At 36.5% G+C, this 23411-nt stretch overlaps 4 protein-coding genes across 5 annotated transcripts; 1 reads left to right on the top strand and 3 right to left on the bottom strand.

Moving 5' to 3' along the window:
- Positions 1 to 450: 450 nt before the first annotated feature.
- Positions 451 to 933, bottom strand: LOC127078808 (uncharacterized). The gene has a single exon (XM_051019233.1). It carries the CDS (start codon positions 931 to 933, stop codon positions 451 to 453), a length of 483 nt encoding a protein of 160 aa, XP_050875190.1.
- Positions 934 to 1215: 282 nt separating this feature from the next.
- LOC127078809 (probable LRR receptor-like serine/threonine-protein kinase At2g24230) lies at positions 1216 to 5574 on the bottom strand. The gene is made up of 3 exons (XM_051019234.1): positions 5398 to 5574; positions 1436 to 1810; positions 1216 to 1263 (listed from the first exon to the last, which is right to left on the bottom strand). Exons 1-3 carry the CDS (start codon positions 5572 to 5574, stop codon positions 1216 to 1218), a joined length of 600 nt encoding a protein of 199 aa, XP_050875191.1.
- A 10353-nt stretch (positions 5575 to 15927) lies between these two features.
- Positions 15928 to 19912, top strand: LOC127086163 (uncharacterized). Of its 2 annotated transcripts, none has more exons than XM_051026886.1 (4): positions 15928 to 16077; positions 16251 to 16302; positions 16433 to 16592; positions 19695 to 19912. In XM_051026886.1, the coding sequence occupies exons 1-3, from the start codon at positions 16008 to 16010 to the stop codon at positions 16578 to 16580; spliced, it is 270 nt and encodes an 89-aa protein (XP_050882843.1). In that variant the 5' UTR covers positions 15928 to 16007; the 3' UTR covers positions 16581 to 16592; positions 19695 to 19912. The 2 variants fall into 2 exon arrangements, with proteins under 2 accessions (XP_050882843.1, XP_050882844.1); XM_051026887.1 differs by having other exon boundaries at positions 19698 to 19912.
- Positions 16627 to 23033, bottom strand: LOC127086162 (potassium channel KAT3). The gene is made up of 13 exons (XM_051026884.1): positions 22739 to 23033; positions 22449 to 22664; positions 22157 to 22321; positions 21223 to 21280; positions 20811 to 21128; positions 20438 to 20677; positions 20188 to 20286; positions 20071 to 20103; positions 19267 to 19452; positions 18886 to 18963; positions 18073 to 18127; positions 17155 to 17304; positions 16627 to 16841 (listed from the first exon to the last, which is right to left on the bottom strand). Exons 1-13 carry the CDS (start codon positions 22894 to 22896, stop codon positions 16738 to 16740), a joined length of 1860 nt encoding a protein of 619 aa, XP_050882841.1. The 5' UTR covers positions 22897 to 23033; the 3' UTR covers positions 16627 to 16737.
- Positions 23034 to 23411: the final 378 nt, after the last annotated feature.

Below are 23411 nucleotides of genomic sequence, written 5' to 3' on the forward strand. Positions count from 1 at the left end.
CACCAAATTCAATATGTGAGCAGCGCACCTCATATGAAAACATTTTCCATCCCCCATCATCCCATTCATAGTTGATATTTTTCTATGCAAATATGTTACAGCTACATCATTTGAAGTTGCATTATCAACAGTTATGGTAGACACATTCCTAATTCCTCAATCCCTTAACACCTCTTCAATCTTCCTACCTACCGTATCACCCTTGTGGTTTGGAATAACTGTGAAGCTTATAATTCTCTTTTGATAGTTCCATTCGTTATCCACAAAGTGTGCCGTAAGGGTTAAGTAGTTTTGATTTTGGATAGAAGTCCAACAATCAGTAGTAAGTGCTACTCTATTACAGTCAGACTTAAAGAAGGCTTTTAGTTTTTGTTTCTCATCCAAGTGTAGCTGAAAACAGTCTCTAGCTACTGTACGCCTAGATGGGAGAGTAAACTGGGGCTGCATTACTTAAGAATAGTACTTAAAACCTTCCCCCTCAACTGCACTAAATTGTTGTTCATCTAGAACCACAAAAATTGACAAAGCTTTTCTACAAGCTTGCTTGTCAAATTTGGAGCTAACATGACCCAAACTAGATCCTTCTGCAGAGGGGTATGTCAGAATAGTTTGGGTGGGATCAATGGTTCTAGGCTTCTTTGCACATTTTAGAATGTGATGGTTCATGTTGGTGGTGCCATGAGTCCTAGGGTCACATAGGTATTTTTTGTGGCAGTGTTTACAAGCTGCAGTTGGTGTATCAACTAAGTCATCTGGTAATCTAATAAAGTGCTCCCAACAAGCAGATGATTGCCTACAACCACTTGCACTAGCTTTCCTCTTCTTTGTAGGTTGGGTATTAACTAATTCTGCTCCAACAACTTCAGTTGTTGCTGTTGAACCAACTTCATTCATGACATATTCAGTAGGTATAGTTTGATTAGGCTGACCCATCACTGAAAAATGACGGAGCCATAATCAACATAATTGAAGGAAAAGCAGGTTGTAAAATTTAAAATAGAAATCAAGTAAAAATTGGCTATTTGAAAAAAGTCATTAACAGATAAAATAACATGAAAATAGATGATAGCTATTTGAGTTAAAAATGAAATGCACTGAATTTCTACATAATTTACTTTTAATTATAAGTTCAACAAGATAATTTGTAAAAACAATTTGAAAGGTCCTAAGAAAAGCACTTAAAGTATGAAAAAAAGCAATAAATGGTGCAAGCTCTTACTTGTTTTCTGCTTTAGACAAGTCATAATCAGAAACAACACCAACCTGCAGAGAATAAAGAACAATTCAGAATAATGCGTATAAAACTCCAAAAATCCAATCAAAACTGTTGAAGACTAAATCCAATCAAAATAATACGTATAAAACTCCAAAAATCATCAACCACATGAAATTCATAGGTACGTTACGGTGCGTTTCCGAGCATCATCCGAAAAACCTCATACTCCACCGTATATAAAAACCTAGGCTGGTTAAGGTGCTTTAAATTCGGTGTGCCATTAAAGTTTTGGAAAATTTCACCACTAAGCCGATTCTCCGACAAATCAAGATAAACTAAATGATACCAATTGTAGTAGTTTACCTGAGAAATGTGACCTTGAAATTGGTTTCTGCTAAGGTCCAAAACCTCCAACTTTAACACAAAAACATCTGTAACAGAACCCTGAAATGAATTTCCTGATATGTTAAGACTCACAATAGATTTCAACCCTGAAAAATCTGAGACACCACCAAAGATATCATTCTCTGCAAGGTTCAATGTCCTAAGATTAGGAAAAGCATCACCAAAACCATGTGGAAGTGTTCCATTCAACTGATTTGCCGAAAGATCAATTGAAACTAAAGCGGAACGGTGATTGAATACATAAAAATTGAATACATACTCCACCGTATATAAAAACCTAGGCTGGTGAGAATACATACCGGAACGGAATTAGCGGTGAGTGTGTTGGCGGAAAAGAGCGGCGAGCCACGAAGCGTTGGAAGATGAGCTGAGGTGTGGAAGCAGCGGAAACCGAAAGCGGCGCGTGGATTGAAAATTGGACGGTGAGTGGTGATAGTTGAAGGTGGTGGGTGGTGAATGACGGTGAGTGAGAGAACAGAATGAACTTTGGTTGCTGGAAAACCCTAGGAGGGTATCTCAATTGGGCGGGTTTGGGTATCCGCGGTTCAGAATTTTGAACCCGACCCACCCATATAAACCCAATTGAAACTGCTATATTTTAATCACTGACCCGGTAGACCGTTTGAACCCGCCCATTTCGGTTTTCTTTTTCGGTTACCGGCGGATTTGGCCGGGTGAACGGTTCTTGTCCATCCCTAATTGTACTTATGTAGAAGTCACAACTATCTAAGGTCGGCCAATAATAATGTTTGTGTTAATACATGCTAGAGGAATGATATGTAAATTATTCTTCTAAAATTATGTCACACAAAAAAAGAAAATAGGATTAATCAAGCACAAAGGCTAGGAGAGTGACCCATTACTTTAATGCATACTTCATGATACTTAGGACAAACTTATGCATCAATCCAAAGTACCTCAAATTATCCATGATCAATTAGAAGGTAGATTTGAAATTATGAAAGTTCATCAAACACCAATCCACACATCATGAACAAGATTGACAAAAACCATCCAATTGATCAAGAGGAAAAGAAAGAGATGAAGAGGATGAAGAGGATAAGAGAGATCACATCCAAATTGGATCAAAGGTTTGATCAAGTCATCATCAAAATCAATCATCCATTTTGGTGGATTAGGGTTTCACCCCATCAACACCCAATATCCATTGAGTTTGATGAGACCTATGATCAAACAACCATGATCCAAGGCCAACAGAAGTCCACAAGGTCAAACAAATATAAAATTCAAAAAGATAAAATAAAATGTATCAAAAAGATTTTTAAAATAAATTTTAAAAGGGAAATAAAAGAGAAAATCCATAAAGCCCTTCAAAACATCAAATAAATGGCCAAGAAAATTATGGAATGTTAGAAATAAAATAAAAGACATAACATAATTTCTTCAAAATTTAAAAATGAAGAAAATTATTTTTAAACCAATTAAAATAAAGGGGAAAAGAGAAATTTCATGAAAAATAGAAAATTAATAAAATAAAATATGAAAAAAATAAAAACCATATGAAGAAAAATAAAAGATAATTTTAAAAATTATTTTGGGATATTTTGGATGTAAAATGAATTTTCTATGAATTTTTAAATAGAATGTAATTAAAATGAAAAAAGAAAAAGAAATAAAAACCATAAAAAATATGAAGCGTTGGATCTGGCCTCATTAACTAACGAGGCATATCCAACATTCCTCAAACTATGGTGCACGATGGAATTTAGCAAAACTGAAACACAAGATTGCATTTAAATTGAACAAATCAGGACATTTCAGTTGTCCAATGTGTCTCCAAACTCAGATGACCTAAGATGAACTCTGGTCATCTTTCTGATGGTCCCTCACCGGAGTTTCTTCGTTTGGTAAACTCAGAACACGAGATCACCACCAATGTGATCGCCTCAGCATCACAAATTCAACCTCGTGTTCCAAATTCATTTATCTAAACTGAGCATGGGGAATTTCAGAGAAGTTTCAGAAGCAAGCAAGCCACAAAAAATTAAATTAAATGATGAACACGATCAATCAACACCAGATAAGTTAGGGGAAATCATCAGAGAGTGAAGGAATATATTGTGGTAACTTGTTTGAGTTCAAATGATGCTCAAAACTACCTTATCCAAATGATGATCAGAAGTTGATGAAGCTTTATCTAGTCAGGTCACTTCAGAAGGTCTCAGAGCTTGGGAATTGTTGCAAAAGCTTCAGAGAAGGCCGAAGATGCTAATGGAATCAAGAAACTGGGTTGAAACAAGTTGAGATTAAAAACATGATAGTTGAGTTTTTTTGGAAAATTTCAGATTGAAGTAGGGGTTTCTTGGCTCTCAAAAGCTTGGAAATGAATGCAGTAGCTTCCTCTATTTATAGGGAATGCGTTTGGATCCAAATACGTGTGGAATCAAGCTTAATTCGTGCAAGAAAAATTTGATCATGAAGTGAGAAAAATGTGACTTCTAATCCATCAAAACTCATCCAAATGATGTGTTTCAAGAGTAAATTAACATTTGGAGACTTGGTTAAACACGTTTAGGTCCAAAACGCATGCTAATTTGGCTTGGAATTGATAATTAGTGAAGTTCAAATTCGGACCATGGTGATTTCTTCAGTTCTAAATCACCATGTACAACTCAATGAGGCATCTTGCTCAAGAGGCTTTTTAATCCCATTCTTCTTTCAATGTGTTGACATAATATCAAAGATCATAATGTGCCAAGAAAGGTTGCATTTGGATTGAGCATAAAGTTGTGACATGTTGAAGTTGGCACGAAAAACTAGTCATTTAACTTAGAAAACCCTAAGTCCTAAATGCCTGAAAATGACATGTAATGTCTTAATGAATTCCATGGTCTTCCAAGCATAATCTGACTTTGATCTTTGAAGCAATCTTGTAGAGGGCATAACAAATGATATTGGGCAAAAAGAATCAGCCTCAAATTTTGAAAATTGAAGAAGTTATGAATCTTGGAAGTTGAGAAAAAATCACTTGAAAATAAGTCAAATTTCACTAAGTCCACAAATGACCTATAATGTCTCCAAACTTTTGATGATCCTCCAAGCATAATTGACTCTTATCATGTAAAGAGACGTCGTAGAGTATATTGAGAAGAGCCATATGCAAAAGAAGCATTCAAAAATGTTGAGAATTGAAGGAGTTGTAGAACTTTGACTTCAAATGTTAACTTTTTGGTCAAACCCCTTTGAATAATCTTGTGCACTTGGACTTTCCTTGCATTTCAAGGTACATGGATGATCATATGAACTCAAAATAAGGTGTCCTTTAATGTATATTGGTTAGATTGCTCAAAGTTTGAGGTAACTTGTTGAGGAAGGCATGGAAATAAACACATGAACCTTTGACTCTCCTTGAGAAGTTAGCAACAAAACTTTGAGATATCTTTGATCAAAATGATATTGAGAGATGCTTTAGGACCTTAGAGATTATGTATTCAGATATAGACCCTTGACAATCAATGGTTGAACACATTTTAACTTGAGAAATCAAAACCCTAGCTGAGGAACCATGCTTGATGCTCTTTATGAAACCCGACCTTGCACAATAAAGTTAAATATGACAAGACATATCTTTTCTATTTTGATTAGTGGTTAGATAAGTAATGAACATATAAACACAAAGGTAAAACACCAAAAATGAGGTGCTTGATGGAAAACCCAAAAATGAGAGGGAGAGACCAAGATGTGACCTTGTTTGTATACAAGGATGCAAATGATATGTGGGATCTTATGGTTAAAAATTAGGATGTGATACATACTTTGTTTGGAACATCACCTTCAAGTGGAACAGATGGAGAAAGATCGATCAAATCCATTGCAGTTGTCAATGCTTCCGCACAAATGGCTTTTGATAACTTTGCATGACAGAACATACACCTGATTATGTCATTAATCATACAATTCATTCTCTCTACAACTTCATTATGTTGAGGCATCTTTGGAATAATCTTCTCAAGCTTAACATATTTCACCACCATTATCGGCTCTAACACATTTCGACTTCTTTCCTTTTTCTATTTCAACACTTGCATGGAAGTGCTTAAAAACACCGATTACATGGTCTTTAGATTTTAAAACAAAAGCCCACACTTTTCTAGAGTGGTCTTCAATAAAAGTTACAAAATATGATGCATCACCTAGAGATGTACCATCCATCATGCAAACATCATTGTGAACTAAATCTAGAATATTTGGCCTCCAATGATGACCATTACTATTAAAGGAGACTTTGTGTTGCTTACTAGAAAAATAATGAGTGCATGTTTTTAGAGGAGTACCTTTCACCTGAAGAAAATTTTTCTTTGCAAGAATGTTGAGTCCTTTCTCACTTAAGTGGCCAATGCGTGTATGCCATAACTCACTAGATGTGTCTTTAACTATATTCACTTTCTCATTGCATAGCTTTACAGGTACCCTATAAAGACTTGTGGAACTTTGCTTCTTTGCTACCACTAGTAACTTTTTGGTAATCTTACACATGCCACCACTACCAAAGTAAGTGTGGAAACCTTCAATATCCAAGGCTTTGACATAAATTAAGTTTAGACGAATATTAGGAACATGTCTCACATTCTTCAATTTAAGCTTGCATCCAATCTCAGTTTCAACCCAAATATCTCACATACCAATAATTTCACAAACTCACTCATTTCCCATTTTTACCGTTCCAAAATCATCAGCAATATAAGATGAGAAGAAATCACGCGTAGGAGTAACATGGTACGAGGCACCTAAATCAATAATCCATATCGAATCTTTGTTGTATAACACATCTTCTATGAGAGTCTTTCCGAGTGTATAATTAGTAGAGTTGAGCTTAATCATATTGAGTTCTTTATTTTTCTCCATTTAAAATGCATAAAACAAGCCAAACAGAGCTCTCGATACCACTTTGTTGAGAAATTATCAAATAATCAAAATATGTTTTCAAGCGAAATACTTTTCCAAACCTGTGCAATTTAAACAGACAACCAACATAGCTAATTCTAAAAGCACAATATTAATAACAGAAAAAATAAATAACAAGAACACCATATTTTTAACGTGGAAAGCTTCCCTCAAAGCGAGAGAATAAAAACCACAACTCCTAGTACAATAAAAGCTTCCACTATATCAATAATGGACATACAAAAATCTTCCTAGTAACACTAAGAAATAATAATTTTCACCGATAAACAGTAAAGGTGGAAACTCACTATAAACAACACTTTCACAAATTGTAGGTGTATCAAAATGACTCCAAGAGAAGGTAAAACTAGTCAACAAGAATATCAATAAAATTAGTTAAGTGATAGAAACAACATACTGAATTTATAGTTCAGACTGATAAGATTTACTACACACTCTTATATCATTTGTGTCTTTTTCTCTTCTCTAAAACCCTTGTAAATTGCTTATTTGTTTGTTGCTTTAGGGATTAAAAAATATCTCTAAATATATGTCGAATGAGTTTGACAAAAATAAAAAAATCTAATAAAATCTTTTGTTTTTCTTTTATTCTTTTTCTCTTTTTCTTTTTTTTCTTTCTAAATGAATGATAATTCCCACCTTATGAGGGAGCCCGTCATACATGAAGCTCTAAGGTACATAGAAACACCTTGGCTACAATAAAATATTTTCACCTATGATAAGCATTATTCCATAAGGGTGTCAATTACTATTATAGATTGAAATTCTAGTTATCAGACTTTGGATGTCACACGGGTTGTTATGACATCCAATTCTGCATAGACAGGAATTATGCAGAACTTAACAGTAAGTGCAGTAAATAACACAAGTAATTGTTTACCCAGTTCAGTCCAACATGACCTACATCTGGGGGCTACCAAGCCAGGGAGGAAATCCACTATTAGTAGTATCAATTCAAAGCTAAACTCACCCGTTTACAACTTATCATTTAATCCCTACCCAATGCAATTTCAATCTTAACCTAAGATCAGAGTTCCTACTCACTCCCCCTCAATCACCTCAGTGATTACTATCTTTAAACAATATTAAAGACAAGTTGAAGTCACACTTCAAACAACTCTTGATTGTGCTTCACAGCTTTAATCAAGATACACAGCACTCACGCTTAAAAGCTTTGAGCGACACAACACTTACAACTCAATGAACACCCTATGCCACAGCTATCATCTACTTGATAATGGCTTGGCTTACAAGATACGTCTAATACAAGACTCACAAAAATACAGCAGTGAAGTATGATGGACACACAAAATCTTCACGCCTCAAAATCCCTGAAACTGAATGAAGGAACGCCTTCCTTTTATATTGCAGTACCCTGGGCTTTTGCACCTGTATTCTCCTGAATTTTAGGTCACGCGAGTTCCCATAAATTCAACATTTAGGTTACTAACAAATAGGCTATTTGTTAGGTTCATTGAATGTAGCTTGGTTGTTGATTTCCTGGATTTTCTCTCAGTTGTTGAATCCCTGAAGAATAGCCTGAGAAAAAGCTGAAACAGAAAACTGAACAACCTACAATATAGCATATGCTGTCAGGCATGAATGTCACGACATTCAGCTTGACATCAAGGACCATATGCTGAGTCTGTTTTTCCAGAAAACAGACTGTACAATTTTGCTGACCTGTACATGATCAAAAAGACCATACTACAGTAACATCTTACATTAATAAATGTCAAAGTGTCCAACTTAACATTTACACATTTGGCCTTCAGTTAGTTCTGTTATTCTCTTGAATAACAAACTAAGTTACATGCTGAAGTATAGCAGAACACCACTCTGTCTAATGTTCAGTAGCTGCTGCCAATGAATGTCATAACATCCAGTTTGACATTCAGTCAGTAGGCCTTATGCCAGGTCTGGTCTTTCCTTGATAACCAGACTGGAAATAAATACTAAGTTCTAACAGAACACCAGCTGTTCTATTTCTTAGTATCTGTTGACAGGTATGAATGTCACAGCATCTAGTTTGACATTCAATAAATCCTGTGTTAGCTAGTCCTGCAGCAACTACAATATAGTCACACATACATGTCATGACATTGGTCAAGACATTAGTAACCAGCTAGTGTTTTACCATATAATGCAGCCAATTAAGCACCTACAAACTCTCCCTTTGGCAAATTTTTGGCTAAAACACTTTGATCCCCATAACAGAGTTCATGGCAGCGGAATCACACGCCTAGCAGGAATTAATACTAGCTAATACACTCAGAGTGGCAGCACACTCACACATATGGAAGTTAAATAGAAACTTCAACACACAATCGCTGCAGGGGAGGAATCTGTCGTCATGAGAGTCTGTTGTAGAGACCCACTCTGTTTGTCAGGGGTTACTCCCCCTTTTTGTCAAAAATGTTGCCAAAGCCAACAACATAACCAGAGAATAACGACAGAGTTACAGACTTGGTTTTACTTCACAGTTTCAACCAAGTTACCATCCACTTGATCTTGCTTCACAGCTTTGATCAAGTAATCACCCACTTTTGCTTTACAGTAGGTACCACCATATCAGATGCCATGATTTTGTTTCTGACATCCAGAACCACTCCTGCATGAACAGCATCCTTGAACTCCTGCAGGTACATTGGCCTTCTCACAGTAGGGTGTCTCCTTACCCTCTTGTATCCACCCTTGTTGCAAGTAGCATAGCTATGATCTGTTGACCAATCATGGCCTAGTACAAATTGTTTAATAGGCAGAGATATTAAACAATTTATCCCAACCATCAGTGGTTGCTATAAGGTCTCAGAGAGACATATTCCCAGTTTGCTCCTTAAGTTTTCAAACTGAGTAGCATCCATAGCCTTTGTAAATATGTCAGCCAGTTGAAGATCCGTGGCTACATGTTCCAAAGTGATCACCTTGTCTTCCACCAGATCTCTGATGAAGTGGTGCCTAATGTCAATATGTTTGGTCCTGCTGTGTTGGATGGGATTCTTGGAGATATTGATGGCACTGAGATTATCACAGAACAATGTCATGACATTTTGAGTGACATTGTACTCAGTGAGCATCTGTTTCATCCAAACCAGTTGGGAACAACTGCTTCCAGCAGCTATGTATTCAGCCTCTGCAGTGGACAGAGAAACACAATTCTGCTTCTTGCTGAACCAAGATATGAGGTTGTCTCCTAAGAAGAAGCATCCACCTGATGTGCTTTTTCTGTCATCAGCACTCCCAGCCCAGTCAACATCACAGTACCCAGATAGGACAGGCTCAGACCCATGTGAATACAGCATCCCATAGTCACAGGTCCCATTGATGTACTTGAGAATCCGTTTGACTTGATTCAAGTGGCTCACCTTAGGCTCTGCTTGATATCTGGCACACACTCCAACTGCATAAGAAATGTCAGGTCTACTTGCAGTTAGGTATAACAGACTACTTATCATGCTTCTATACAGGCATTGATCAACACTAGGCCCTCCATCATCTTTGGTCAACTTTAGATGAGTGGGAGCAGGAGTCCTCTTGTGCCTAGCATTATCCATACCAAACTTCTTAACTATGTTCTTGGCATACTTGCTTTGGGATAGAAACATAGAGTCCTCCATTTGGTTTACTTGCATTCCAAGGAAATAGGTCAGTTCTCCCACTAGACTCATTTCAAACTCAGACTGCATCTGGTGAACAAATTTTTGAACCATTTGTTCTGACATTCCACCAAAGACTATATCATCAACATAGATTTGAGCTATCATGATTTTGCCTTCTTCATCCTTTACAAACAAGGTTTTATCTATGCCACCCTTTCTGTATCCATTTGAGGTCAGACATTCGGTTAACCTTTCATACCATGCTCTAGGTGCTTGTTTCAACCCATACAAGGCTTTCCTCAACTTGTATACATGCTCAGGTTGGTTAGGATCACAGAACCCTTTAAGTTGTTCCACATAGACTTCCTCATTCAGGTAGCCATTCAAGAATGCACTCTTCACATCCATTTGGAATAGCTTAAACTTCAGGATGCATGCTACCCCCAACAGCAATCTGATGGACTCAAGCCTAGCCACAGGAGCAAATGTCTCATCAAAATCTACCCCTTCAACTTGAGTGTATCCTTGAGCTACTAGTCTTGCTTTATTCCTAGTAATTACTCCTTTCTCATCAGATTTATTTTTGTAGATCCACTTGGTACCAATGATGTTGGTCCCTTCAGGTCTTGGAACTAGCTCCCAGACTTCATTCCTTTTGAACTGCTCAAGTTCCTCTTGCATGGCAGTGATCCAGTATTCATCAGTTAGGGCTTCTTTCACATTCTTTGGTTCAACCTTGGATACAAAGCAGGAATTTGAGTTTATTCCTCTTGACCTGGTAGTTACACCACTGGTGGGATCCCCTATGATAAGATCCTTAGGGTGGTCTTTCTGAATTCTGATAGATGGCACTTTGGTGGTTGCATCTACTTCACATTCAGGAGGAGGTTCCTGTACTTCTTCAGACTTGACTGGACTGTCAGTTGAACTGTCAAGGAATGTTTCAACATCCTCCATGACATCGGTTCCTTCCTCTTTATCGTCCACAATGACATTTATGGATTCCATCAGGACATTGGTCCTGTAGTTGAACACTCTGTAGGCTCTGCTGTTAGTGGAGTATCCCAGAAATATACCTTCATCACTTTTGGGATCTAGCTTCCTTCTCTGTTCACGATCTGTGAGAATGTAGCATTTACTTCCAAAGATATGAAAGTACTTCACAGTGGGTTTTCTGCCTTTCCATATTTCATATAGAGTGGAGGAGGTTCCTTTTCTCAAGGTGACTCTGTTGTGAACATAGCATGCGGTATTCATTGCTTCAGCCCAGAAGTGCATGGGGAGCTTCTTTGCATGAATCATTGCTCTGGCAGATTCTTGAATAGTTCTATTTTTTCTTTCAACTATTCCATTCTGCTGAGGAGTTATAGGGGAGGAGAACTCATGACTTATTCCTTCAGACGAGCAAAACTCATCAAACTTGGAATTCTTGAACTCCGTACCATGATCACTTCTAATCCGGACCACACAACTATCCTTTTCCTTTTGAAGTCTTATGCACAGGTCTTTGAAGACATCAAATGTATCTGACTTCTCTCTGATGAAGCTTATCCACGTGTATCTGGAATGGTCATCCATCACCACGTATGCATATTTCTTTCCACCAAGACTTTCAACCTGCATAGGTCCCATTAGGTCCATGTGCAACAGTTCCAGAACTCTGGAGGTTGTGGGATGTCCCAGCTTCGGATGTGACATCTTGGTTTGCTTGCCCACCTGGCATTCTCCACAGACTCTTCCTTCATCAATCAGAAGCTTTGGAATTCCTCTGACTGCTTCCTTGGATATAATCTTCTTCATTCCCCGTAAGTGGAGATGTCCAAGACGTTTATGCCACAGCTTCACATCTTGTTCTTCCTTGGCTGAGGAGCATGTTGTGGAAAAGTTAGAGACTTCAGGTTCCCACAGGTAGCAGTTATCTTTGGACCTGGTTCCTCTCATAACTTCCTGATTGTCACCATTTGTCACAATGCATAGCTCCTTAGTAAACTGAACATGAAACCCTTGATCACACAGCTGACTTATGCTGATGAGGTTTGCAGTTAGTCCTCTTACTAACAGTACATTATTCAGTTTTGGCACTCCAGAACAGTCCAGTTTGCCCACACCTTTTATTTTTCCTTTGGCACCATCACCAAAGGTCATATAGCTGGTAGTGTGAGGTTGAATATCTACCAGTAGATTTTCCATACCAGTCATATGTCTTGAGCATCCACTGTCAAAGTATCAGTCTTCTCTGGTAGAAGCCCTTAGAGCAGTGTGTGCTATCCTAGCATACCATTGTTGCTTCTTAATGGGAACATAGCGCTTATGTGTTTTATGCTTAGGCCTGATATGCAAGGCTTGGTTAGGGAAACCATGAATCCAGTAGCAGAAGGCTTTTATATGACCAAGCCTACCACAGTGGTGACACCTTCACTCCTGGTATTTCCTCTTCTGATGATCATTCATCCTAGTTCCTCGATGTTGAGGCATTGGCTTTGACTTCCGCTTGAACTTCTGAACTTTAGCCTTTGGGCGTTTGTGTTCAGTTGAGGATCTTTTCCCAAATCCAAGGCCAGATTTGGTTCCAGACTGCTGTCCCACCTTTAGAATCTCTTCCAAGGTGTCAGTTCCCTTATTCATCATTCTGATGGATTTAGTCATCTGATTCAGCTTGGAGGTCAGCAGGGTTATCTCACCATTTAGACCCTCTATGACAGACAGTTGCTTCTGTCTCTCATCTTCCAGTTCCTTGATGAGTTTCTTTTGCTTTTCTCCTTGTGCACGCACTTATGCACTGGTGGAACACAGCTTCTTATAGGCTGCAGCAAGTTCATCAAAGGTCAGTTCATCTGCACTTGAGTCATCTTCAGAGGCACAAACACTGGTTAGTGCAGTGACATGTTTGGCAGATTCTCCTTCAGATTCACTTTCAGAGTCTCCTTCAGACCATGTGATAGCTAACCCCTTATTTTGCAATTTGAGGTAAGTAGGGCATTCAGCTCTGACGTGTCCATACCCTTCACAACCATGACACTGGATTCCCTTGCCGTGATTGAACTTCTCATCAGAAGTTGATCTTTTCTTAATGTCAGACGGGATGTTCTTGACATTGGGTCTACCTCTTTGATCAATCTTCTTCACGAACTTGTTGAACTGTCTCCCAAGCATGGCTAAGGCTTCTGATATACTTTCATCACCTCCAGTATATCCTGCTTCTGACTCCTCTTCATCATTAGATACAAAAGCTATGCTTTTGTTCTTCTTCTCAGCATACTCACCCAAGCCCATTTCAAAGGTTTGGAGGGAACCAATGAGCTCATCCACCTTCATGTTGCAGATGTCCTGCGCCTCCTCTATGGCTGTGACCTTCATAGCAAATCTCTTAGGCAAGGACCTGAGAATCTTTCTTACAAGTTTCTCTTCAGCCATTTTCTCACCTAGTCCACCAGAGGTGTTTGCAATTTCAAGAATATTCATGTGAAAGTCATGAATAGTCTCATCCTCTTTCATCCTCAGATTTTCAAACTTGGTGGTCAGCATCTGAAGTTTGGACATCTTCACCTTGGAAGTACCTTCATGAGTTACCTTGAGGGTATCCCAAACTTCTTTAGCTAGTTCACAGTGGTGTACCAGCCTGAAGATGTTCTTGCTGATCCCATTGAACAATGCATTCAAGGCCTTGGAATTTCCAAGAGCTAATGCCTCTTGCTCATTGTCCCACTCTTCTTCAGGAATCTGCACACTGACTCCATCTTCACCTGTCCTCATTGGATGTTCCCATCCTTTGTTGACAGCTCTCCAGACTTTGCTGTCTAGAGACCTTAAGAAGGCTATCATACGAGGCTTCCAGTCATCATAATTAGAGCCATCCAACATGGGTGGTCTGTTTGAGTGTCCTAAATCCTTGTCCATGGTACTAGAAAGTAACTTCCCTAGATCTCACCCAGAAATTCACAGGCAGGGTGCCTGCTCTGATGCCAATTGAAATTCTAGTTATCAGACTTTGGATGTCACACGGGTTGTTATGACATCCAATTCTGCACAGACAGGAATTATGCAGAACTTAACAGTAAGTGCAGTAAATAACACAAGTAATTGTTTACCCAGTTCAGTCCAACATGACCTACATCTGAGGGCTACCAAGCCAGGGAGGAAATCCACTATTAGTAGTATCAATTCAAAGCTAAACTCACCCGTTTACAACTTATCACTTAATCCCTACCCAATGCAATTTCAATCTTAACCTAAGATCAGAGTTCCTACTCACTCCCCCTCAATCACCTCAGTGATTACTATCTTTAAACAATATTAAAGACAAGTTGAAGTCACACTTCAAACAACTCTTGATTGTGCTTCACAACTTTAATCAAGATACACAGCACTCACGCTTAAAAGCTTTGAGCGACACAACACTTACAACTCAATGAACACCCTATGCCACAGCTATCATCTACTTGATAATGGCTTGGCTTACAAGATACGTCTAATACAAGACTCACAAAAATACAGCAGTGAAGTATGATGGACACACAAAATCTTCACGCCTCAAAATCCCTGAAACTGAATGAAGGAACGCCTTCCTTTTATATTGCAGTACTCTGGGCTTTTGCACCTGTATTCTCCTGAATTTTAGGTCACGCGAGTTCCCATAAATTCAACATTTAGGTTACTAACAAATAGGCTATTTGTTAGGTTCATTGAATGTAGCTTGGTTGTTGATTTCCTGGATTTTCTCTCAGTTGTTGAATCCCTGAAGAATAGCCTGAGAAAAAGCTGAAACAGAAAACTGAACAACCTACAATATAGCATATGCTGTCAGGCATGAATGTCACGACATTCAGCTTGACATCAAGGACCATATGCTGAGTCTGTTTTTCCAGAAAACAGACTGTACAATTTTGCTGACCTGTACATGATCAAAAAGACCATACTACAGTAACAGCTTACATTAATAAATGTCAAAGTGTCCAACTTAACATTTACACATTTGGCCTTCAGTTAGTTCTGTTATTCTCTTGAATAACAAACTAAGTTACATGCTGAAGTATAGCAGAACACCACTCTGTCTAATGTTCAGTAGCTGCTGTCAATGAATGTCATAACATCCAGTTTGACATTCAGTCAGTAGGCCTTATGCCAGGTCTGGTCTTTCCTTGATAACCAAACTGGAAATAAATACTAAGTTCTAACAGAACACCAGCTGTTCTATTTCTTAGTATCTGTTGACAGGTATGAATGTCACAACATCCAGTTTGACATTCAATAAATCCTGTGTTAGCTAGTCCTGCAGCAACTACAATATAGTCACACATACATGTCATGACATTGGTCAAGACATTAGTAACCAGCTAGTGTTTTACCATATAATGCAGCCAATTAAGCACCTACATAGATCAATATAATCTTGAGGTAGATTTAATAGATGTTAATACAACTTTCTTACATCAATATTTGAAAGAGACGGTCCACATAGAACAAACTTGAAAGTTTTGTATACAAGTCTAAGGCGTGTCTTTTTTATAAAAAGAATATTCGTCCGTCCTTTAGTGCGGAGTTGACCAAGATACCAAAGATATCGAATTTATTAAAAAATCCAGTACATGTTAAATTTTTTTTATTTTAAAAATTGATAAAAAAATGCATACCAAAAAAAACATGATAGATATTGTGAAAATATGTGAGGGGTACGGGTCAAAGTGAGGGAGTGTCAAGGATAAAATCTCTTACACAAGACTGTTTGGGCCTGGACAAAACGAAACCCAATCATTCCTAATAAGATCCGATTAATCATAGCATTTTTAATTTGATGTATAAATTTAAAAAAAAAAGGCAAAGTGCGCGAAACGGTTATTTCCCTTGAAGCAAGATTGAAATCAATGGCGGGTTCAGAATCAGCACCACCAGCAGAACCAGATATCGAAAACCAACTCTCTTCTCTCATCTACGGTGCGTTTAAACAACTCAAAATCGATTCGATTAATTAACCTAGTTGCTAATTCGAATCATATTCTATTCGATCTTCATTCCTCCATTCGGATCAAACTAACAGCGATTGTATAATTTGAATTTTGTAATCTAATTCTAACAATGCACTTTAACGATTATGCTTAATCGCGCAGAGATATCAAATGAAGCTCAAGGAATAATGGAAAACATGCTTAAGATGGCCGCGTTAGTTACCTAATCATCCTTATTTATTCAATTTATGGATAATTACGATTTATCTGTTATGTTTTAGGATAAAATCGAGTGATTATTTTGTGATTTATGATCGAACAGTTTTTTTTTACTAATTTTGTAGTGAGATTAATCAAAATTCTGCAGTGATAGAGGAGGAGATAGAGAAATGTAAATCTTCTGCTATCGAGAGGAAAACGGCTTTAGATGAAGAGAAAAATCACTTCCAAAAAGCTGCTTATGCTGTTCTCGACATGCTTAACAGAGATTAAAAGTCCCTTAGGGTATTATTTGATTTTTATAATTTTAATCTATGAGAATTTATTTCTATATCTTTCGAAATTCGATGTGTTTTGTACTTAGTTTTATACATTGCAATTATATCTGTTTAGATAAGATGATTATAGTTAACTCTATTTGATACTATGATTAGTGGATATATAACTCGTCGTTCTCTCTTAAGGCGCTTAGATCTTCTACTTCTGAGCCGTCAGCCATAAGAATTTTGCTTCCTTTTTTGCCAAACTTGTTTTCTGCGTAAACAAATGACGAATCAATTTAGTCAAATTTTTATTGTAATTTGTTGCTGCTATTGCCTGAATAAGTTAAATGCCATGAATTCAGGAATAAAATCATAATGTTATGTGCAATTGATTTTTATTATGAAGAATGGTGTGTGGAATAATGTTAATTGAGGAGATCATTGCCTTTTTCCTTTCTATTTCTATTTTTGGATTAGATTTTAGTTATATATTATTATTTTTTCAATATTAATCAACTGTGAAACCACTCAGATTACTTTCGAGCCATGCAATGCATTTTGAATGTAGCTAGTTCTACTCATACCTGCTACTCTGAAAAGATCTTCAACCGAATCTGGTAGAGTAATGAGCTTTGGTGTTGTTCCAGTTTCTCTTTTTCCATTGGGGTGGTGTCCGTGGATTTTGACTCTAATGGAAACTGGGCTTGACAGCGGACTGGAATTTTCTGTTTGTCCTGCAGTAATTAGCATGAGTCTATGAGTTAAGATAGGTAAGCATGTAAGTGATGTCAGAAAATCTTGAATTTTTTGGTTGTATCCCATAGCCTTGTCAATTTTGGACGCTAAGATTAAGCAAATAATCGGAGCAAAGCAACCTAGGCCACCTTTCCATATCAAGATATTCATTTCATGTAGAGTTTTAGTTGAGCTTGGCAATTGAACTACGATAGCAATCAAGACTGTTGTATTTTTTCCATTAAAGATATATTTTAAGCTTGGTACAACAAGGAATGCTGCTTTCATGAATTGCTGAAGGTTAATGTTGTGCCTTTTTACCAAGAGGCATGTGCACATCGCCGCAAGTAACATATTCTGCTTCAATTATTGAAGAGATATGATCAAAACGCACAAAGTGTCAAACCTTAACGCATACATCATTTAATAATATCACATGATTATACAGTCAGATTAGTTAAATTTGTATTATATGAAAAGGTTATTAACTGGTGTATGTGTTAAAAAATTTCTGTACAAGTTGTTGCAAGTTAATGGAGAAGCGCATAATCTGCCTTTGAGTGATACTCTATAGTTTTTTTAGTTTCTTTTTCTCTCACGCACACCCTCATAAACGAGCACATAAATGTTTCTGGGGTGCTTTATTTCAGAAACCTTGAATGTCAATTGGTTTTTGTTTTAATGCTCCTACACAATGTCTATCCACTGGCCACTAGTATAGTGTTAACATCTCTTACTGTTTGTACTAGATATAAGATTAAGGTTACCTTCTTTATGAAACTCTGAAACTTCATCTTGTGTGCCCTCGTTTTGTGTCTGTTCCTGCAAGAAGCACACAATTTTCGTCATATATGACATGATTCGTACATATGTAAATATATGACCAAAATTATTGTAGATCTGTTTGCCTGTGCCAGAAAGTCTTTATTTTCTGGAGGGATTTTATCAACTGTAAGATGTCTCTAGTTTTATTGTTGTTGTGTGACATTTTTCTTTCTGGTTCATATGATCTATCCGCCATGTAAAAGTGTACGCTAAAATAAATAGTATATTTAGTTTCGCTGATTCATGTATTCATAGGCATTGTTAAAAATGTAAACCATTGAGAGAATTGATCCATGATACATAAGAATTGGTCCATGAACCATTGAGATAATATCTCCATGATTCATTCATTCAAGGAAAGTGATTATCCATGCATCATTAGGTTATCTCGTTGTCCCTTTTGAGAAAAAGAGCAAAGGGAGGGAATTGGAATGGAAAATTTCTGATTTTAAGAAGCTTTTCTTCTTTTATCCTTCACTTTGTTCCACTTCCTCAAAACATGGTTTAAAAAATTAAAACTGAGGGATATTCAATATGTTTGGGAAATTGAGGCATAACTCCGACTTGTGATTGCTATCTTCTCCCACATGCTAATTGTATATAAGGTTTTAGCTATGTACAAAGAACGTTTTTGATCCATGAAGTTTTGTGCATTTTTATTTAAAATTTTCTATCTGAGTATTAGTAAAATGTTTCTGCATTTCAGTAGACCAATTAAAAGTTTTAGTGATTGAAATTCAAAGGAAAAGATATACCTCTTCATGCAAGTCACTCAGAAATTCTGTTACGAATGGTACTTCTTCCAGAACCCCGCCTCTTAGTCCCTTCAAAAACTGAGTAGAATAGAAGAACAAGCATTAATTAACACATAAATATATGGACTTGTTGACATGATATTTATATGAAGGGAATTTGGACATATTCTTGCAGACTAAGTGGTTGGCAATGATATTTGATGTGAAAATTTAATATCCTTGTATATTTATAAGTTTCAGGAAAAAAAGTGTGGATTTGGGTTATCAATTGCTCCCAAATTCTAAGAACGTGAATTAATTAATCAACTTTCAAGTGGAAGTATATGTGTGTTTGTGTGTGGTTTGCTATCTGTCTGCTTTTTAAGGGACGAATCTGCAAACCTGAGTAAAATTGCTGATGACTGCCTTCCCATCTTCATTAAATGGTTTTGCCATCTGCTTGAAATGATGATGATCGATTCGTATAAGCTGGGAGAGTCTTCTACTTCTCACTGTATAAGGTTGTGGGATATTAAACATCACACCTATTTCTCCTACCATGCTTCCAGGTTCTAGTTTGAACAAAAACTGAAAAAACTCTTATGAGCTTAGTAATACATTGAGGATTGTAATTAGCTAAGAAACACAAATACTTCTTTTGAATAATTGTTTTTTGTTTCTCTACTTTTAGCCCATTAAATGCGGTGTTGGTATGTACACTTGTATCTCTTAGTGTGTAGCTCAACCATCCATTCCATTTACACGTCTGATTAAGATGTTCTCTGGACTCGGTTCAAAGAGCTTAACTTAGTTTGATGTGCTTGTTTCAGCAGGTTGCTTGGAAGTGCTTGAAGATAATGAACATTCTGTAACGTAAACACACCTTCCTAAATGACTCCTACCTCAGGTTGAAGCAATATGTTTTGTTGTTATGCAGGTCTATGAGATACTTTCCAATCTCCATAGTTCAGAACTTATAATAAATACAAGGTTCTCTAATTTCTGATCTAAATGAATTACTTTAGTAATAGTAGTTTCTTTTGTCTAAGTGGGGTGAATTTTTCGCTGTCTTTATTTCTTCTCAAATCATTTCTTTCTAAGCCACTTACTCACTATGTGTCTGCAGTTATTGCTTTATTTAACCTAGACATGCTACTTATTACTTGCACTCCAAAATGTCAATTGTTTGGAGGAATTCCCTCTTACCTTTTCAGATCCATTCTTGTATATCAAAACATCCTGCAATTAGAAATAGTTCAGTCTGAAGCTAACTAATTAGGGCAGATACTAGAGTAGGATTTGAATAAGATCAATATGTCTTACCACCGATCCAGATACCAAAATGTAGAAATATGCTGGCATCTCATTTTGCAAGATAATGTCAACCTTTGATGGGTAGTATTCTGCTTTCATATCTGATACCTGTCACAGTGTCTGACATTATGTTAAAATGCCGTTGACATGTTTAGAAACTACATAATATTAATTAGATGGTGCATTTTGAAACAATTTTTAACACTCATTGTGAAATAAGGAAGTATTCTGTAGTTAAGAGAGAAAAAAAAAGCATTACCAGCTGAGATATAAAATCATCTGAGACTCCTTTAAATAAATATGTTTTTTCAATCACGTTGTGAAAAAGATGCTGAGCAATACCAGCTCTAATTGCTTTAGGTAGGTCCTGTAGCACTTCTTCTTGCTGTAACTCTGCTGTCTTAAACTTCAGTTGTGTATGTGCCAACATTTGCTCCTTCAATCCTATTGGGAGTCCATTTTTGCTCGCATATTGTAATATTTTATTGAAGGCATCCCTCTGTGAAGCACATAAGTATTTCTTGCATAAATTTTAGCCTATTTTTAATCCTTGTATCATATTGATGTTAGTGTTATCGACTGCAATGCTTAGTCAAGTATTAAACTACCATGAAAATCTTCATAAAATTTACCATGGCAAAGGTTCGGACAGAGCTATGAACCACCAAATTTGTCATGTTTCCGATAATATATGCAGTGAGGCCGATGTTAAACAACATGTAAAATATATTGAAAACTTTCTCTGTTGTATTTTCTGCATGCAAATCTCCATAGCCAACGGTAGTAAGGGTTACAATAGACCAGTACATGGAGTAAGTATATCCCGACCCTACACTCCTTTGCTTAAAATCCTCTACCTGCTTCCCAATCCATGTATTTTCGGGTGATTCGTGATGGTAAGCCAACCAAAAATACACACAGCCTGTGAAGTGTACTGCAAATAGCGTAACCTATGATAAACCAACAAAAGTGAAGCACCCAATTAAGAACCTAAATCAGACATTTTGCTGGTTATATATAGAGAAACTTTAGTGATTTACTTACGCATAAAAGTTTACAGACTCTTGTTAACGAGTAGCTAACCCTTATGTCTTTCTCTAGCCTGTAAAACAGTTAGCAGTTTCTGTTACAACTTACAAATAGCAGAACATGTAGAAAATTCTGTGCATAAAAAAGCCATTCCTTTTAAGCTTAACCTATGAAAGTGATGAGATGACACGTCTTAATGGTTATTTTTTCGTACTACTAGTACATCTTTAATATTCAGGTCATTACATGCTCTGTTACATTTTTCACATTTTCATGGGTGTGGTGTAGTACTCATTACCTCCATATATAATTTTTTATCAAAAAAAAAATCCTTCTATTTACTTGGCATATAAAAGTGATGACACTTTACTTTTGGAACGAAGTAATCATGAATTATGTATTTTTTTGAGATTATGATTTAAAGATGGAATCATGAAAAGAGACATGGATGTTTGGTAAGTTGGCTTTTACTTCTTGAAGCATTTATTTATAATTTTGTTTAATTTATTGGAGTAAGGGGTATATGAATTAAGAACTTAATATCTTATTAGTTTTAACTTATCATATCAGAATGTCAACCTGGCATACAAAAAAAAAGAATGACAACCTTTAATGTTACAAATTTTATTTTCAAATAGTTTTGAAAGTTTTGAAAATTTTGAAAATTAAGATGCAGAATAAGAATGAACTGTTCAAGATGTGTATATAAGCAAGTGATTCCATGTATCATGTTTAATGGCATTTTTATTTTCATTTGTTTATTTTTCTTCAGCTCTGATTCCACTTTTATAAACATACAAAACTTAGGTAAATATGTTATTCGAATGGTTTTTAACTTAAACTACACGATTTTTTCAAATTTATAAGTTTCTCAAATATTATAAACTAAGAACTAAATAAAAAACATCTAAGAAAATGCATTTTTTATTTTTGTCCTTAGTAAATATACCTTGAGAAGAGCTCGCCAACACGTCTCAAACGCCAGAGTCTAAGCATGTTTAGAAAACCAAAGACTTCCCCTCTATCGTGTGATTTGCCGGCTATAAGTTGATACATCTGCTGAAATGGCAGAGTTGAAGCTAGATCCATGGGAAAGTATAAATGTTTGACATACCTATTTTGAAAACGAAAATTGAGTTACATAATCAACAGAGCCGGGTTTGAGGACGTGCAAGTCGAGTTACCGCACTAACTCTTAGGTTTCAAGCTTATATGATGTAGAAAGTATGGCATATACTCACCTGATAGCAATCTTCTTATGGTCATCAACAAGGAAATAAGTTGATGTATCCAAGTAAGCCACAAAGAAAGTTAGGATTATGTCAAATGCAAAGAAAGCATCCACAAAAAGATCAGCTATCAACAGCGACCCAATAGACATCTCTCTGAAAGCTAGCTCAAATGGAGATGCCCATGCAGAATACACCACCAATGCCACTAGGAACGTTTGCCACAATCTATATCACAAACTATAATCAATATTATAAATAAATAACTAATAATTGTTAAGGTAAATTAAATATTTTTGTACCGATATCTTCGATCATAAGGAGCAATGGTATATTTTTTGAGGTTGAAGTAACCTTCATCAGGATTAGTGCCAAATGCTGGTAACAGACTGTTGGAAATTGTGGCCAAGTTCCTTATTTCGCCACTTGAACGCCTTCTAACTAGAGATGGTATTGTCATTTTTTAGAGAGAGAGAGAGTTAACACTTGTTGTTTATGAATGGCAACACTTCTTGTTATCAACGTTGTTAAACAAGTAGAATACATATTTAATCATCAATAACTCTTTGTCTAGTTACTAAATAATAATCCATAACTCAACTTCTTGCATGAATTTCCTTGAATATTTAAGTTATTCTAATATAAACAAGTCAACTTTGTATTGCGTGAATCTCCATGAGCATTAGAAAAATATGGGAAGGGTGGCAAGGAGCTTTGACATATAAATATATTAATAGTGGTAATGGCATAATTATGTTTAGAGATAACTTAATATATATTGGAGGGCCACTCTCAAAAAGAAAATATTGGAGAGGATGGAGACGTGGGTGATCCAAGGGTTTGTCAAATTAATGAGCAACGTATTTTCAAATAGAATAAGCTAGAGGATGCAGTTAAATATTAACTAATCTATATTTTCTTATCAATAATTGAAGCATTTGCCATAGATTATATCTATAACAATATCAAAGGACT

Source organism: Lathyrus oleraceus, chromosome 5, assembly GCF_024323335.1.
Source record: "Lathyrus oleraceus cultivar Zhongwan6 chromosome 5, CAAS_Psat_ZW6_1.0, whole genome shotgun sequence".
In the NCBI taxonomy this organism is placed as follows: Eukaryota; Viridiplantae; Streptophyta; class Magnoliopsida; order Fabales; family Fabaceae; genus Lathyrus; species Lathyrus oleraceus.